Source organism: Hyperolius riggenbachi, chromosome 2 (genome assembly GCF_040937935.1).
Source record: "Hyperolius riggenbachi isolate aHypRig1 chromosome 2, aHypRig1.pri, whole genome shotgun sequence".
NCBI lineage: Eukaryota > Metazoa > Chordata > Amphibia > Anura > Hyperoliidae > Hyperolius > Hyperolius riggenbachi.
The window spans coordinates 81,607,197-81,625,046 of record NC_090647.1 but is presented as its reverse complement, the minus strand read 5'-3'; the positions used below and the strand labels follow the sequence as shown (position 1 = coordinate 81,625,046).

Genomic DNA, 17,850 nt, shown 5'->3' with positions numbered 1-17,850 from the left:
GATATGAAACACAAACCTGCACTGAGGCTTCCTGATGGTTTATTTGCTGCTCCGAAGCCAAAATTGGAGGTTCCTGAAGTGCTGCTTCCGAACGCCGAACTACTTCCAAAACCTAGAGGAAGAGCATTTGTTAAAACCCGAACAAAGCTTACAGCACAATTCAAATATGTCTCAGGCTACATCCAACACAAAACAGCTACAAAAACAGCACAATGACAGTCTACAGAAAGATTAATAGTAAGAGAAGGGTGTTTGAAGAAATATTTGTAATATTTATATAGCGCCATCATGTTCCACAGAGCTGTACAGAGTACATAGTCATGTCACTATCTGTCACTCAGAGGGGCTCACAATCTAATCCCTAAAAAAGTCATGTGTCTACGGATGTATCGTGTAGTGTATGTATCGTAGTCTAGGGCCAATTTTAGGGGGACGTTTGTTCACTTATCTGTAGGTTTTGGGATATGGGAGGAAACTGGAGTGCCCTAAGGAAACCCACACAAAGGCCCGGTGCACACCAAAACCCGCTAGCAGATCCGCAAAATGCTAGCAGATTTTGAAACGCTTTTTCTTTTTCTGTAGCGTTTTCAGCTAGCATTTTGCGGTTTTGTGAGTTTTTGGTGTAGTAGATACTGAACAGCTACTGTAACAAAAAACACCTGCAAAACCGCTCTGAAGTGCGGTTTTTCAGAGCGGTTTGCGTTTTTCCTATACTTAACATTGAGGCAGAAACGCCTCCGCAATCCAAAATCTGCAGCAGCTCAGGAGTATGCGTTTCTGCAAAACGCCTCCCGCTCTGGTGTGCACCGGCCCATTGAAATACATTACCCTAGCGGATCCGCACCCGCAAGCGGATCGCAAACCGCAGCAGAACCGCTCTGGTGTGCACTAAGCCAAAGGGAGAACATATGAACTCCTTGCAGATAGTGCCCTGACTGGGATTTGAACAGAGGACCCAGCACTGCAAGGCGAAAATACTAACCACTACGCCACCGCAGCCATATGTTTGGCCACTAATGAGGACTTACACAGCCTACTTACATGGTGGAATGTAGTTAGAACTGAAAAAAAAACCTTTATCTTAACCACTTGCCGACCAAGTGATTTCCCATTGATCTGTGCTGGGTGGGCTCTTCAGCCCCCAGCACAGATCGTATTGCAGGCAGGGCGATCAGACTCCCCCCCCCCCCCTTTTTTTCCGCCCCCAAGGGGATGTCCTGCTGGGGGGTCTGTTCGCCGCCGCTCTGCTGTGCCTTGCGGGGGTTCCTCAAAGCCTCCCTCCGCAGCGCTATTCCCTCCTCCCTCTCCCTCCCTGGCTCTGTGGGCGGTACTGGACGGCGATACGTCCTGTACCGACTCTGATAGGCGAACAAGCGGCCGTTTCCATGGAAACCCGCAGACAACCAGTTTACGCCGATCGGCGTTAGCTGGTCGTCAAGAGGTTAAGGGGTGGTTCACACAGACGCTTTTGTGGCGTTAGACACTTTTTGGGGGATCTACCACCGTCCCATTCAAGTGAATGGGAGCGTTTAGGCATGGCTTTTGTGAACGCCTGGTGGTTGATCCCGGCATTGCGTCCCATCAACATGTTGCTTTCAGAGGAAACCAGTCTAGGGACCCTAAACCCTAGCCTTGAAGGCTTCCCAAAAGTCTTCAAAAGCTAGCAGTTGAACGCCGGTGTTTAATCGCTAGCGTTTGAATGCGGCACCTGGCAAAGGCTTGCCAGATGTCCGTGTGAACCTGCCCTAACACTCAACAGCTGACTGCAGTGTAGCTCTGTTGCTAAGTTCTAATTCACAGGGCTGCCATTAAAGGAACCTGAAGTGAGTGAGATATGGAGGCTGACATATGTATTTAATTATAAACATTACCAGTTGCTTAGCAGTCCTGCAGATCCTCTGTCACTAATACTTTTAGCCATAGACCGTTCACAAGCATGCAGATCAGGTGTTTCTAACAATCTGTTGCTTGATGCATGCTTGTTTTAGGTGTGTGATTCAGACACTACTAATGCCTGAATGGTCAACAGAGCTGCCAGGCAACTGGTATTGTTTAAATGAAAATACATATGGCAGCCTCAATATACCTCACTTCAGGTTACCTTTAAGGAGGTACACGTAGTACTGATGTAGTGGGCCTAAAAGTGGGACGTCCAAAATTTTACTTTACTGGGGAAAGGCAAAAAGTGCCTCCTAGAAGTACATTGTATAAAGAAAAATGGTTTTATGAATTTGGATTGTGCTGTGCTCACTTGCAATCCCACCAAATAATGGCCGAACCAAAGCCAGTCAAATCTCAGCTAATTCTGTCATCACAGTGAGATCCAATCTTTTGTATGTATGTATGTATGTATGTATGTATGTATGTATGTATGTATGTATGTATGTATGTATGTATGTATGTATGTATGTATGTATGTATGCATGCATGCATGTAAGCCTAGTGGAGTCTGCAATAAGCAAACGCAGGCAAATTTAGTTACAGTACACAGGCTTCTTCTATCACTCACGGAACACGGAACACTGATTCAAGGCCATAACATACATAAAAATGCAATAAATACACATGCGGGGTGGTAGTATTCTAAGCAGATGGAAACCTACTGTATATTTCACAGAATTATAACAGACATGCCATTTACATAGAAAAAAATAAATAAACTTAGCGTGTGTGCGTGAGAACACAGTCCAGCAGGACACCAATTAAGATGCACCGCACTTTATGGTGTAGTATTCCACATCATACAAAAACCAACACTTGTTTTGGGGCCTCGCAGAGTCTTGATAAAGGGGGACCCTGTGAGGACCCAAAACAATTGTTGGTTTTTGTAGGATGTGGAATACTGCACAATAAAGTGCGGGGCATCTTAATTGGTGTGCTGCTGGACTGTGCTCATACACACTCACTCACATCTCAGATAATACTTTCTACACTGTGTATTAAATTATCTGAGATTAGATTGTGTGAGTGAGTTATGGCTCATACACATGGGTTACAACTGTCGCCGCAACCACGTGGCACGGGCGTGTTGCGGCGACCGGTCCCCCGTGTGAACAATCGCTAGTCAGAGCTGTGGCCAATCACCGGCAACAGCTGTCGCCGCGACTGTCGCTAGTCCGCCACGCGTACTGCGTGTGTATGCGGACTACTGACAGCAACCCATAGACCATGGACGTAGCTTCAAGGGAGGGGGGGGGGTGCGGGGGGGAGGAACCTTCGGTGACACCGCCGCATCTCTGTCCCTCTGTGCGCCGTGTGTACGGCTGCTGCATAGAGGGACCTGGCGACGAGCTGTCGCGCACACGCCCCCGATGCGCCAGCGACAAGCTACAGCGGTACCCCGTGTGTACCCAGCATAAGCGTGTCTGAACACAGTCCATTAGCACACCAATTAAGATGCACCGCATTTTATTGTGCAGCATTCCACATCATACAAAAACCAACACTTGTTTTGGGGCCTCGCAGAGTCTTGATAAAGGGGGACCCTGTGAGGACCCAAAACAATTGTTGGTTTTTGTAGGATGTGGAATACTGCACAATAAAGTGCGGGGCATCTTAATTGGTGTGCTCCTGGACTGTGCTCATACACACTCACTCACATCTCAGATAATACTTTCTACACTGTGTATTAAATTATCTGAGATTAGATTGTGTGAGTGAGTTATGGCTCATACACATGGGTTACAACTGTCGCCGCAACCACGTGGCACGGGCGTGTTGCGGCGACCGGTCCCCCGTGTGAACAATCGCTAGTCAGAGCTGTGGCCAATCACCGGCAACAGCTACTGTCGCTAGTCCGCCACGCGTACTGCGTGTGTATGCGGACTACTGACAGCAACCCATAGACCATGGACGTAGCTTCAAGGGAGGGGGGGGGGGGTGGGGTGCGGGGGGGAGGAACCTTCGGTGACACCGCTGCATCTCTGTCCCTCTGTGCGCCGTGTGTACGGCTGCTGCATAGAGGGACCTGGCGACGAGCTGTCGCGCACACGCCCCCGATGCGCCAGCGACAAGCTACAGCGGTACCCCGTGTGTACCCAGCATAAGCGTGTCTGAACACAGTCCATTAGCACACCAATTAAGATGCACCGCATTTTATTGTGCAGCATTCCACATCATACAAAAACCGACGATTGTTTTGGGTCCTCGCAGGGCCCCCACCAGAGGCGAGTAACCCCCAGGGGAGGTTTTTTTCGTTACAGATTTTCTTTAAGTGTTTGTTACAGAAGAATGTGTGTGTATCCCAATAAAAAGTTGTTTTACTGATGTTCATTGTAACATCCTAAAGTAAACCTGAGAGGAAGGAAAAAAAAAAAAAAAAAAAAAAACCTTTTATACATACCTGGGGCTTTCTCCAACCCCCTTCACGCTGATCTTTCGCCGTCCTCCTCCGCTGTCTGCAGCCTCCGCAAACCAGCCCAGTAACTATGGGAGTCAGGGAGCTTACTGCGCATGCATGACCCGGCCGTGCGCACCCCATCGAGCTTTCAAGGAGGCAAATAGCTGAGGCTGCAGGTGAGAACAACGACAGTGAGGGACTAATCAGCATGAAGGTGGCTGGAAGAAGACCCAGATATGTATAAAACATTTTTTTTTTCCTTTGTCTCAAGTTCACCTCATTTTCTTAGCTTTGTATATTTAGTGTTTAACCTTATTTCCCAAATAACTAGACAATCATAGTAATTATGAAAAACCATGCAAAATCTAAAATTTTCCCTGCTATTTTACGGTCATGTGGATGAGATGTAAAGGCAGGGCGCTTCCTTGCATGCACTGGTAGTTACAAAGAGCAGCACTGTGCAGAAGCGTCAGGTTAGAGCAATTTTACAAGCCATTTTCTTTACACCATCGCATAGAAAACAGTGGCCAGAAGCAGGTGGTGTCATGAAGATGAGAAGGGAAAGGTAAGTGCACAGAGTACAGAATGTGAAGAATGCTCGGGGAATAAGTTATAAGCAGACAAAGTGAAGAAGAAGGTGGCAAGCTTTGGCATTAACGTAAGCCTGGAAAAACATTATATGCAACAAAATAATGCTAAGAAGCCTGTATCAGCAAACAGCTGATTATTCCCCAACTGTAAACCGACCAGGAAGTCGCCATCGATCTACCACACTGCACAACCAAAATTTCAGCAGAAATCTAATCTAGAACAAAAAGATCCACTGCCACCTTGCAAGCTTTGTCCCATATGACAGAACAAAAACTATGATCCTACCCCACCGAACCGACTAAAAATTAAGACCCACATCAGATCACTACTGATTGATAAACATTCCGAAACCAATTGAAACTATCGATCTCTCAATAGATTTCCAGCAGAAATCGATCAGAATGATAGATTGGTAATGCTGGAAAATCCGTGATGCGAGTGCTTGATCAGGTGCATGGCGGTAACGTTGTTAGATATTACAATGACCGACGGACCCCTGGCTTTTGTCCCCCCAAGAGTATGTGTGTGTTCCTCCATGCCAGTGTGCAATGCTGAAGATGCACCTGCCACTCTGCAGTGAACCCTGTCGTCCTCTGATGTCACCGCGAGCGCCTGTACCATGTGACACTGGTGCATGTAATAATAATATCCTAACATTTGTAAAGCACTTTTCTCCTTTTCGGACTCAACGCGCTTGTAGAAGATCAGTACGTGTGCCACTGTCACATGGTACAGGTGCTCGCAGTGACGCTAGACACTGGAGGTGGAGAATTTGTGCCAGCATGTGACAGGTGGATCCACACACATACACTAGGGTGGGGCGGTCGGTGGACGTCAGCAGGATGATTTACAATAGCCTTCATGCAAAATCATTGAAAATCGGTGTGCAGTGCATGGGTAGGCAATAGATTCCTCTCTGACTAGATTCGATCAGAGAGGGATCTATCCAATTATGGCTGACCTGTCTGAAAAAGTGACTAAGGTATGGTGACGTTTAGCACATGGAATCTCATGACGAGTGTTTATGAGTGGAGCTTTCCTTTCTCCAAAACTCTCTGCACACAGACACGAAGGCCAAATATCATCAAGGAAGCCAGGACATTCCGCAGGAAGAGGTTCATGACCCCATTCCTTATTGGGTCAGGGAGGCTTGTCCATCATAGTTTCTACAAGGTTATTAAATAACACATTCCTTTTTCCATTTGTGTATGTTTGCATTTGTTGTGAACATTTGCACGTGTCGAGCGCAATTGACAATCGGTACATGGGAAACAGATGCGTGCTGCAATAATCTGCAGCAAGCTGTTCGATGTTTTCCAGAATGTAACGGACTACAAAAACCCTTTCTAATGGAAAGGATTCCAATGAAATTGCATTGCTTTCAGTACTAATGCAGATTTTCGCAATGAGACCTTCACACTTAGGGAAAATGTGCCCTAAGGGGTAAGGCCAAGCATGGCTTTCCCCGGAAAGTCACAGTAAGTACTAATGTCTGCTCTCTCTCTGTACATATATTATTTTGAACACTGGAGACAAAATGGTCAAGCTAGTAAGCAGTCAACCTAAGCATTAGGTACAGTTCTCATACTTATTTTGGTGCATATGGTTGCACTGTAGGTTTGGGTTAAGCTATAGTGACTCATGAAAGACAGACGCAAAGCAAAGAAAGATGCATTGGTGTTAACTTGCAGCAACATTCAAAATGCAGTGAATGCTGTTATGAGTACTTATATTGGTCTAACATAAAACAGCCACTATGTTTTCTGTTTATTATGGCTGTTTTTTTTTAAAGGACTACTGATTAGCTTAAAGGAGTACTGTAGAGTGGTGGTGGTGGTGGTGGGGGGGGGGGGGGTGAACTTACCTGGGGCTTCTAATGGTCCCCCCCAGACGTCCTGTGCCCGCGCAGCCACTCACTGATGCTCCTGTCCTCGCCTCCGGTTCACTTCTGGGATTTCCGACTTTAAAGTGGGAAGACCACTGCGCCTGTGCGGTGTGTCCTCGCTCCTGCTGACGTCACCAGGAGCATACTGAAGAAGGCGCAGACAGTACTGGGCCTGCGCAATACACTCCTGGTGATATCAGCTGGAGGGTGCGGCCACGCAGGCGCAGTGGTTTTCCGACCATTAGAAGTCCCAGGTAAGTTCAACTCTATTTTTCCCCCTACAGTAGTCCTTAAGCTAATCATTTAGTCATAAAGACAAGGATTTAAGAAAATGGAAAAAAAAAGGTACCTCCAAGAGTTGACGAGCCCAAGCCTGCTGGTTGTAGACCAGAACTCATAGCTGAGCCGAATGGTGCTCCAAACCCCACTCCCAGTGTAGGCCGAGGCCCTATTGTGAAGAGCAAAAAGGAGGGGGGGAGGGAAAAAACAAAACAAAAAACAAAACAAGGGCAGAGGGGGAAAAAACAAAAGAAAAAGCTTTCCTTATTTGAAAAATGAAAGAAACTTAAAAAAAAACTAAATAGATGTGAAAGCACTAAAGAAAGCTCATTAGTACTCCTTCGTGCATTTTATAAAATAAAGCTAGTTCTAAAATCGCAGTGTTTATGGCTTAAAAACAATGGCATGGCGTTTATGTAATTTATGTTTCAGTTTTCAGCAAATGAATCAAGAGTTACAATTGGACAAGTTGGATATTTGTAATCTAGTGAGGAAATATGAAGATGGGAGCATCAGAGGCAATTAAAAGTAAGAAAAACTGAAACAAAGTATTGGCTACATCTACCGCATAGTAAAAGTGATGTCTTAGCAGGACACAACTGGAGTAAGGAGACAGGATTTTAATGGTTTGTTATACCAGACTGTAATTTCCGTTGCGAGTGCTGAGATTTTATGCATGTCTGAGTAGTGGGAAAGGGTTATAGGAGCAGAATGCTTGAAAAAGTGATGGGGGATATGGCAAATTATTTTTTAAATACTGTAGTGTAAACAAACCATTACAATTCTAGCATTTTTTTATGTCTATGCCACAATTGCAACATAAACAAATAGCTTGTTAACAGAATGGCAGACACAAAAATTCCAAAATGTCTTAGGCCAGAGGCCTACTGTTGGCAATCACACAAGCACTGTGTGTAGCATTTTGTCAAGCGTTTTCTGCGATTATAAGTACTGTAACTATATGGCCGCCATTTGTACAGGTTTCGCTTTGCGTTTTGTTTTTTATGATACTACCTGCAGGATCTCCTGAGGTCCGTGCCTGCCGGTTTCCTATACGCAGCCCCACCCCTTACACAAAAGAGCCATCGTCCCTTCTATCTCCAAATAAGGAGGGCAGCCTGCATGCCAGATATAGAGGGGCACAGACATTGGAAGACCCTACAGGTAGTTAGGACTTTATGACCTCATTATAGAAAGAAGACCCCCCAAGGTATTCCGTTAGGAGTATGGCGAGTTCATAAAAGATTACATTTTTTTGTCACAAGTTAGCGGAAAATGACACTTTGAGAAAAAAAAGAAAAAAAAAACAATTTCCGCTAACTTGTGCTAAAATAAAATCTTCTATGAACTCACCATACTCCTTACGGAATACCTTGGGGTGTCTTTCTATAATGGGGTCATTTGTGGGGTTCCTATACTGCCCTGGCATTTTAGGGGCCCTAAACCGTGAGGAGTAGTCTGGAAACCAAAGGTCTCAAAATGACCTGTGAAATCCTAAAGGTACTCATTGGACTTTGGGCCCCTTAGCGCACTTGGGGTGCAAAAAAGTGCCACACGTGGTATCGCGGTACTCAGGAGAAGTAGTATAATGTGTTTTGGGGTGTATTTTTACACATACCCATGCTGGGTGGGAGAAATCTCTGTAAATTGACAATTGTGTGTAAAAAAAAACTAAACAAAACACAAAAAACAAAAAAAAAAAATTGTCATTTACAGAGGTATTTCTCCCACCCAGCATGGGTATGTGTAAAAATACACCCAAAAACACATTATACTACTTCTTCTGAGTACGGTAATACCACGTGTGGCATTTTTTTTGCGGTCTCACTGCGCTAAGGGGCCCAAAGTCCAATGAGCACCTTTAGGCTTTACAGGGGTGCTTACAATTTAGCACACCCCCCCCCCCCCACTTGCCAGGACAGTTAAACCCCACAAATGACGCTATTTTGGAAAGAATACACGCCAAGGTATTCCATGAGGGGCATGGTGAGTTCATAGAAGATTTTATTTTTTGTCACACATTAGCAAAAATTGTTTTTGTTTTGTTTTCACAAACGTGTGACAAAAAAATTCTATGAACTCACCATGCACCTCACAGAATACTTTGGGGTGTCCTCTTTCCAAAATGGCATCATTAATGGGGTCTGTCCTGGCATTTTAGGGTCACTGCAATCATTACATGTATGGCCAGTATTAAGAGTTTCTGCTATACTCCTTATATTGGGCATATGGGTAATGCACTCTGGGCTGTGGATAAAAAAATCTGCCCAAAAATGTGAAAAAAAAAAAAAAAAAAAAAAATAAAAGGGGAAGGCGTCTGCCAGGACATAGGAGCTACCACCCAAAAACGTCCAAACCCACTCAACTCGTATGCCCTGGCAAACCAGATTTCTCCATTCACATCGATTGATGTGGATGAACAAATCATTGCCAGAGTACTTTTATGATACAAAGTGCTTGCCAAAGCATAGGAACTCCAACACCGCCCCTCAGCTCATATGCCTCGGCAAACTAATCTTTTTTTACTGCGGAGGAGAAATCTCGTCCTGCAGCGCTGCATGCACCAATTTTGTGTACCTGGCAGACGCGCAATGCTTCTGTCAGGATGCACCATCAATGCTGCAGCTGGTTGGTCGCTCGCTCGGTCCACCGGGAAGGAAAAAGAGAAAAAAAAAAACAAGCAAGCAGCAAAGCAATAACTTCATGAACATTTATAAACTTGTTGAACTTTTTTTTAACAAAACCTTAAAATTAACTTTTTTGCTTTCCTGCTTTTTTATTTATTTATTTATTTTTTAAACTTACCTTCCGAGGACAAACCTCTCCTCCCCCATGGGACAATGTGCGAAGTGCAAATCTCACAGAGTTGTGGCGAAGTACATTATGCATTTTGTCCAAGTGAAAGGAGAGGTTTCTGGCAGCCATGTGTATTAGGGTCTCTCGAAACCAGATGTTTGGCTTCACACTGCATATTGGCATATTTGGTGGGTCGAGCCCGCCGCACCGTATCGTCAAAAACAGACCTTCAGGGAATACCACAAGAGTAGCATTCGGCCTAGTAATGAACTGCGTCAGCGTAGACTAACATGACTTCCAGGCCAACCTAAATTGCCGCAGAAGCCACGCAGTAATGCACTAGCGTTAAGTCAAGCACTTCCGGCGTGGGGGGGGGGGGGGGGACGCAGAGTGTGAGTTTCGCTAGGCAATTTGCCCTAACTCATCGCACCAGTGTGAAATAGCACTGAGAGACCCTTGTGTGCCTACTGCTGTGTCTGGAGTTCCCTACTCTAATAGCGTACCTGCTCGTGGGACCTCTCAAAAACACTCCCCTAGGCATAGGCAAGGCTGGTCAGGACAGGTAGGACAGTAAACAGTGGTGTCACGCCTTATTCCAGCCCTGCTGCAGACACGACAACGTTTTCTTTGGATGCGATGACCTGGGGTACTCGGAATCGGAAAGGCATAATGCCTTCCATGCAGCCGGCTACTTGCATCTGGGGGTTGGGCCACGGCACCTCCTGTATACAGGAGTTCCATAACGATCTGTTTCTGAAATTGAAGAAAAGATACAATTCTCCCGGCTTTACTGTAGAGAACAAAGCTGTTGTAAACTGCCAATTGAATGAGATAAAAAAAAGACACTTTTATACCAGCGTCTTGTTTTCCGGGAAAGTAAATAGGGCGCTAACCTCTGGTCATTGAAGTCCACCCCTCCCATGTTAGTATTATAGTCGTGGACAACAAGGGGTTTTAAATGACCTCAGTTGCCCGTCGTTGAATTTGGACTGTCATGTTTGTGTGAATGTTGGACAGAAAGTAAACGTCCCTCTTGTCCTTCCATTTCACCGCGAGCAGGTCGTCAGTACACAAGGCGGCCCTCTGCACCCATTGAAGTCTGGTGTTAACGAGCCGTTGGGGGAAGCCCCGGAGACTAGGCCGCACAGTGCCACAGCATCGGATTCCTTCTATCTTTAAGTGCTGATAGAGGGCCACACTTGTGTAATAATTGTCCACATAAAGATGGTACCCCTTCAGGAACAAGGGTGACACAAAGTCCCCACACAACCTTTCCACTGCTCCCCAGGTAGTTAGGGCATCCAACCGGCTCCAATTTTGAGTCTTTTCCCTCATAGATCCTAAAATAAGATGTATAGCATGTGGCCCTTTCCCAAAGCTTATACAGTTTCACCCCCATACCGGGCGCACTTGCATGGGATGTACTGTTTCATGCCAAGGCGCCCGAAAAAAACGTATGAGGGACTCGTCTACGCAGATGTTCTGTACAGTGGTATAAGCATCTGCAAATCTGGATGACAGGTGGTCTATGAGGGGCCGAATTTTGTGGAGCCGGTCATAAGCAGGGTGGTCACTTTGATGACAGGTTTCGTTGTCATTGAAGTGCAGGAAGCGCAGGATGTTCTCAAATCGTGTCCTAGACATGGCAGCAGAGTACAAGGAGAACGTGATGTACTGGGTCCGTAGACCAATAAGACCGCAAGACATTCTGTGTTGACTAGTCCAATGTGAAGAAGGCCCAAAAAAAATGTTAAGTTCGGAAACTTGGACTGGTTTTCCACCAAAAAGGCTGGGCAAGGAAGTTATTCGGATTGGCGGTTATAAATTATGTGGCTTTACGGTTGGTCTCTGCCACGAATAAGTCTAAGGGGCTGGTTCACACTTGCTTTAAAAACGTATCCGTAGCTACGTTTTTTGTCCCGGACGAAAACTGAGCCACGGATACCAATGTTAAAAATAGTAACAGTACACACTCAAGTTTAAAAACGTATCCGCGTGCGATCCGCGGAATACGTTTTTAAACCCGGAACGCAGAGTCCGGACTTGCAGCATTTTTCACGGACCCGTATACACGTACGGGTAGTGAAAATCAATGGGGAAACGGGCCTCCCTCTTCACTGACATTTTGGGACACTGGAAACGGATCAGTTTCCAGTGTCCCTTGGTGAAGGATGGGGGCTGCCATGCTGGACGGGGTAGCAGCCAGGACAGGGGGCTGCGGGCAAAGCAGCGGCCAGGTGGGTCGCCTCCCCCCCTCTGGCTCACCTGGGTGCCCCCGGTCCCCGCTCCCCCTCCAGCTCGCACATAATGTAATAAATTTTACCTAAGGAAGTTCGGCGAGCCGGGCACTTCCGCCCACACCGCTCAAGTCACTTCCTGCGATGCCGCCCACTGAAATACAGAGGGCGGCATTGCAGGAAGTGATAGCGAGTAGTGTGGGCGTAAAAGCCCAGCTCGCCAAACTTAGGTACAATTTATTACATTATGTGCGAGCTGGAGGGGGAGCGGGGACGGGGGGGGCACCCAGGTGAGCCAGAGGGGGGAGGCGATCCCCCTGGCCGCCGCTTTGCCCGCAGCCCCCCATTGTGGCTACTACCCCCTCTAGCAAAAAAAAAAAAAAAAAACGACACGGAAACGGATCCAGAACGTGTGCTGCAAAAAAGGCAGCACGGATCCGTTTGCGGTCCGGTTTTGAAAATCTGAGCCCGGACCGCAGATGCGTCCCGCACCCGAACCTAGTGTGGCCCTAGCCTAAGAGATCCTGGGTGAAGAGCAGATAAAATAAAAAAAAAGAAAAAAAAAAAGTCAAGGGCCGATCCTAGATTACCCGTCTCCACCTGGACTCCAGACTGGGCAGTGAAAGGGGGCAGTACGGGTGCGGACGAATCAGGGGAATGCCAATCAGGATTTGCCAGCACCTCTGGTAAACTAGGGGTAGTACGGGCCTGTCTTCTTGGTGGCTGCGACCGGGGTCTTACTGCACGTGCCACCGAACCAGTTTCAAGCACTGGTGCTAAGTCCAGGAGATGCTGTGCTGCTGGTGCCTGCCCCACCATGAAATCTCAGACCAGCACTAGCACCACTCTGCTGCCCTTGAGGCTGATCCTACGCCACCTGCGGTCCAACGACATGGGGTGTGGTACGCCTGGCTCTAGCCGGGACCTCAACCTCGTGATCGCTATCAGTCAGTGAGCCAATGCTCTCTACAGGTTCAAACTCTGACCCAGAAGATTCGTCGAATGAGTCGTCCCAATCGTCCTCATCCGACTGGCTATGTACCTGTACGCCTCATCGGAATACCCTTTCTTGCCATGGTGGACTGCTACATTTAGGGGGTATTCCTCTGAGACTACCCAGAAAAAAAGAGCACCTACCTAGCAAAAGGGAGTACTTGAGGAGCAGAAAGCTGCGGTCACTGAGTTTTGTTTTTTTTTAATCAAAAAATTGATTGAAAAGATTGAAAAAAAAAATTCTGTCACTGCAGAGGGGCGGGCTGAACGCAAGTGCAGGCGAATGATCAGGCCTGATCGGGCAAACACTGCGTTTTAGTGGATTCTAGTGACCCCAATATAGATCTGACTGCGATCAGTAATGATCACTTACAGATACTATATAGTACCAATGTTGATTAGCGACAGTGATGATGCTAATTAGTGACTGTGGTGCAGTGGGCTGAGCACTAACTGACACTAACAAAGGGGCCTAGCTAACTGGTCTAACTGCTAACACTAGTGACACTAAAAAAGTGACAGTTTTCACTTATCACTGTTTTTAGATCACTAGGATAGTGACAGGGGGGTGATCTGGGGTGTGTGTGTGTGTGTGTGGGGGGAGGTGGCGAGTGGAGAATCAGAGCCAATCACAGCCAATCACGGGACAATCAAAGCTAATCACGAGAAAACAAATCCAATCACAGGCCAATCAAAGCCAATCACGGGTCAATCAAAGCCAATCACGGGTCAATCAAAGCCAATCACGGGACAATCAAAGCCAATCACGGGTCAATCAAAGCCAATCACGGGTCAATCAAAGCCAATCACGGGTCAATCAAAGCCAATCACGGGTCAATCAAAGCCAATCACGGGACAATCAAAGCCAATCACGGGGCAATCAAAGCCAATCACGGGTCAATCAAAGCCAATCACGGGTCAGCACAATCAAATACAATGCACTGGGAAGGTGATGGGGGGGGGGGGGGGGGGGTGTTTGGGTCTGAGGGCAATCTGAGGGTGTGGGGGGGGGTTGAGTAGGTGCCCGCACGGCGCAGATTGGGTCCTGATCTGATGGGTGGCAGACACAGGGGGTGACCGATGGGAGATCAGTGAGTGATTACAGGGGAGAATAGATGTAAATAATGCACTGGGGAGGTTATCAGGAGGGGGGTCTGAGGGCAATCTGAGGGTCTGGGCGGGTGATCAGGTGCCCCCAAGGGACAGTTTAGGGTCTGCTCTAATGGGTGGTGGTGACAAGGGGTAATTGTCACCTGTCTATCACCTGTCTGACAGGTGATCAGTGGGTAAGATAGATGTATACAAATGTATACAGGGGGGTGGTCTGGGCGGGGGGTCTGGGGGAGATCTGAGGGTAGGGGGGGGGTGATCAGGGGCCCTTAGGGGGCAGTTAGGTACCTAATCTAGGGGATAGCGTTGACCGATAGTGACGGAGTGATTGATTGGTTTTTAGGGGGGTGCTTGGGTGCAAACTGTGGTGTGCTAATGTGATCGGGGGGGGGGGGTTTCTGAGGGCTGGGGTGGGCGATCGGGGGGGTCTGTGTGGGTAAAAGTGTGTGTATTAGTGTTAACTTACAGGGCTGCCGTCCTCTCTGATGGTCGCACGACGAAGAGACCATCAGAGGAGGAGGCAGCCTGTATAATACACTTTGTTACATAAACAAAGTGTATTATACACTTTCTATTGGCTGACCTTATATTTTAAAACCCGCCGGCGCTGCTAATTGGCCGGCGGGTTACTGCGCCAGGTTGGCGGAGCCTATTGCCGGCAGCAACACGCGTCACGAGTGACACGATCGCCGCCAGTATACACCTACAGGACCCGCCGCCGATTGGCATATTGCGGTCCTTAAGGCATCCACTTTGCTGCCGCCCATGGGCTTTGGGCGGTCAGCAAGTGGTTAAACAAAAGGCGTCACTTACCTGGGGCTTCTACCGGACCCCTGCGGCCATCAAGTCCCACGCCGTCACTGAAGCCCCCTCAGTTTGTCGCTGCAGGTCACCTGCCAATTATTCGTCTAACTAGACGAATAGCACTGTGGCTGCGTGGCCTTGCGTGTCCTTGGGAGCTTACTGCGCAGACGCAGTATGAAGTTTTCTTGTACTGCACCTGTGCAATAAGCTCCCGATGATGCACACGGCCATGCAGCCCCATTGCTATTCGTCTAGTTAGACGAATAATTGGCCGGTGACCTGCGGCGAGAAACTGAGGGGGCTTCAGTAACGGCGTGGGACTTGATAGCTGCAGGGGGGGGGGGGGGCGGTAGAAGCCCCAGGTAAGTGACTTTTTTTTTTTTTTTTTTACAAAGGCCACAGAACCCCTTTAAGTTTGATTTTAAGGCAAAGCTGTGTCAAATCTAATGCAATGTCAACAAAGCCTCACCCACTGCCAATACACCTATACTCATGTAGTAGGTGGGTGGTGTTGTGGCTTTGCACGTTTTTGGCCATGCCATCTTCCTACTGTCAGCTGACTATTAACAAAGCCTGTGTTTCAGTGCAATGGCTTATAGTGTCAGGTGGGCAGCCAGAGAACATGGTTAGGGTTGTAAACCTATGGCACTCATGAAAAAAGAGTCAGACTACAGTCCATTGGTACAGATGCTGGAACTATGCTGCACTCGGAAGATGGCAGACATGTAACTGGTGTCACGGGGGCACACTAAAATAATCTGCCAAATCAGGCATGCTCAAAGGAGCCAACTGAGAGAGGAGGAAAAGAATAAGCTCCTGGATTTTGTGATGGGCAGACAGGCTGGACTTGCTGCCACTGTAGTGAGGAAAAAGGGATTCTATTCAGTGAAGCATTCTGGAATCAGCACTGTTGCCCCATTCCGGGAGGAAGAGGGTGGTGGACCTACAATGCTCGGTACACACTATACAATTTTCTGGCAGATTTACCTGAGAGATAGATTTTCCGATAGATTTCCGTTCGCATCTAGGGAAATCTATCGGAAAAACAATTGGAAAAGCAATCCAAATTCAGAACCGACATGCTGGGGAAAAAAAAAAAAAAAAAAGTCGATCTGGCAGGTAAATCTGCCAGAAAATTGTATTGTGTGTACCTAGCATAAGTGAAGTACATGTTCAGCAGCCTTACACAATGACACAACTCTGAAGTTGATTTTATACAGCTGAGCAGTGACTGAATTCACTTCGGCTACGTTCACAATGGTGCATTGCAGCATAAAGGCTGCTTTGTAAAGCTGCATGCCAAACTGCAATGCACCACCTATGCGACCTTCACATGGGAAATGCGTTGCAGTAGAAGGGTGTGGCATGGTAACACACTGCACATTAACAGTGAAGTATACTTTTCATTGATTGTGTGCGAGGCACAGCGTGGATAATCTGCTGACCTTCTTTTCCACTCTAAGTTCCTGCTGTTACGGAACACAATGGCCTCTGAACAAAATAGTGCCATCTCCTCATACACTGAAATATCCTGAAATATCCTGTCTTGCCTTTTTCTGCATCATACTGCCCAAAATGACTGCACTGCATAAATGCACAGGACATTGTGGCCTCAATTCACTAAGCTTTATCAAACACTTTATCGAACGTTTGATAATTTACCTCATGGGTAAAATCTAATTTTAAATTCACTAAGGTGTTATAGATTAAGGGCCCATTCACACCAAGACGTTGCGTTTTAGGGGACGTTAAGATCGCATAACGTGCCCCTAACGCAACTCATAGTTGTGCTAAAAGTTGGACGCTACAGAGACGCGTTATGCGTCTCTTGGTGCGCCGTTTTCGTTCAATACTGGTAGAACGAAAATGGCCCATGCGTCAAAAACTGTGGAGACCGCATGATCGGAACACTCCGCATCACGTGGTCCCGTTAGCCAATCGTCGCACAAAGCGGCCGCTCCAGGAAGTTAACACTGCACGTCACACAGTGCAGTGAATTTTAAATAGCCATGTGGCTAGGCACAATAGCGAACTCTCCCCTCCTCTAACATTACGGAGCATGTGCAAACAGTCTAACGCGGCTAAAACCGCGTATAACGCACAGCATGTTGCACTTTCATTGAACGTGCAGCGTTACACTGTAACGCAACGTGGGCACTGAACAGCCCATTGATTTTTCATTACTGTGAGTTGGGCTGCGTTACAGGCTGCTCTAACGTGCGTCTGTAACGTCCCACTGTGAAAGCAGCCTTACTGAACGTTTTATCGATAAAACATTCAATAAATCTATTACACCTTTGTGAATTCAAAATTAGATTTTACTCATAAGGGAAATTGTCAAACGTTCGATAAAGTGTTTGATAAAGCTTAGTGAATTGAGGCCAACGAGTAGAGATTGTAAATTACATGAAAATTCTAAACGGATGAAGGTTTATGAAAATGTTTTAATGCATATTTATTCCACCTTGGCGCAATTTGATTAGCCCATTTTCAAGCTGCATACATTTACACAATCCTACATCCGTTTAGAATTATCTGTGCCTCATTGATATTCCCTACAAGGAAGAAAGTTCTGAAGTAAAAACATATTGTAGTTCTGGATAGTTGTGTGTTATGAGGAAAGATCAGAGGGAGATCTCTCTCTTGGTCGACCTGCCCATATAATTCTACATTTGTGGGCACATTTACTCTTCGCCTAAGTTTTCTCTCCTTATTTTGGCATGCTATTTGTCATTATAAATCCAAACTACCCAGTTGGAAAGCAATTAAAGGGTACCTGAACTGAGGGGATAAGGAGGCACCCATAATGTCCTTTT

At 46.8% G+C, this 17,850-nt stretch overlaps 1 protein-coding gene across 5 annotated transcripts in view; it reads right to left on the bottom strand.

The window, feature by feature from the left end:
* Nucleotides 1-17,850, bottom strand: part of NUP58 (nucleoporin 58) — a 114,384-nt gene that overhangs the window by 19,597 nt on the left and 76,937 nt on the right. For 4 of the 5 annotated variants that reach the window (XM_068266971.1, XM_068266970.1, XM_068266974.1 and 1 more), the window contains exons 13-14: nucleotides 7,165-7,263; nucleotides 17-112 (exon numbers count right to left, since the gene is read on the bottom strand). In XM_068266971.1, coding sequence (XP_068123072.1) covers nucleotides 17-112; nucleotides 7,165-7,263 — 195 coding nt within the window. The remainder of the gene's footprint in view (nucleotides 1-16; nucleotides 113-7,164; nucleotides 7,264-17,850) is intronic. The other variant, XM_068266973.1, reaches the window with a different exon arrangement.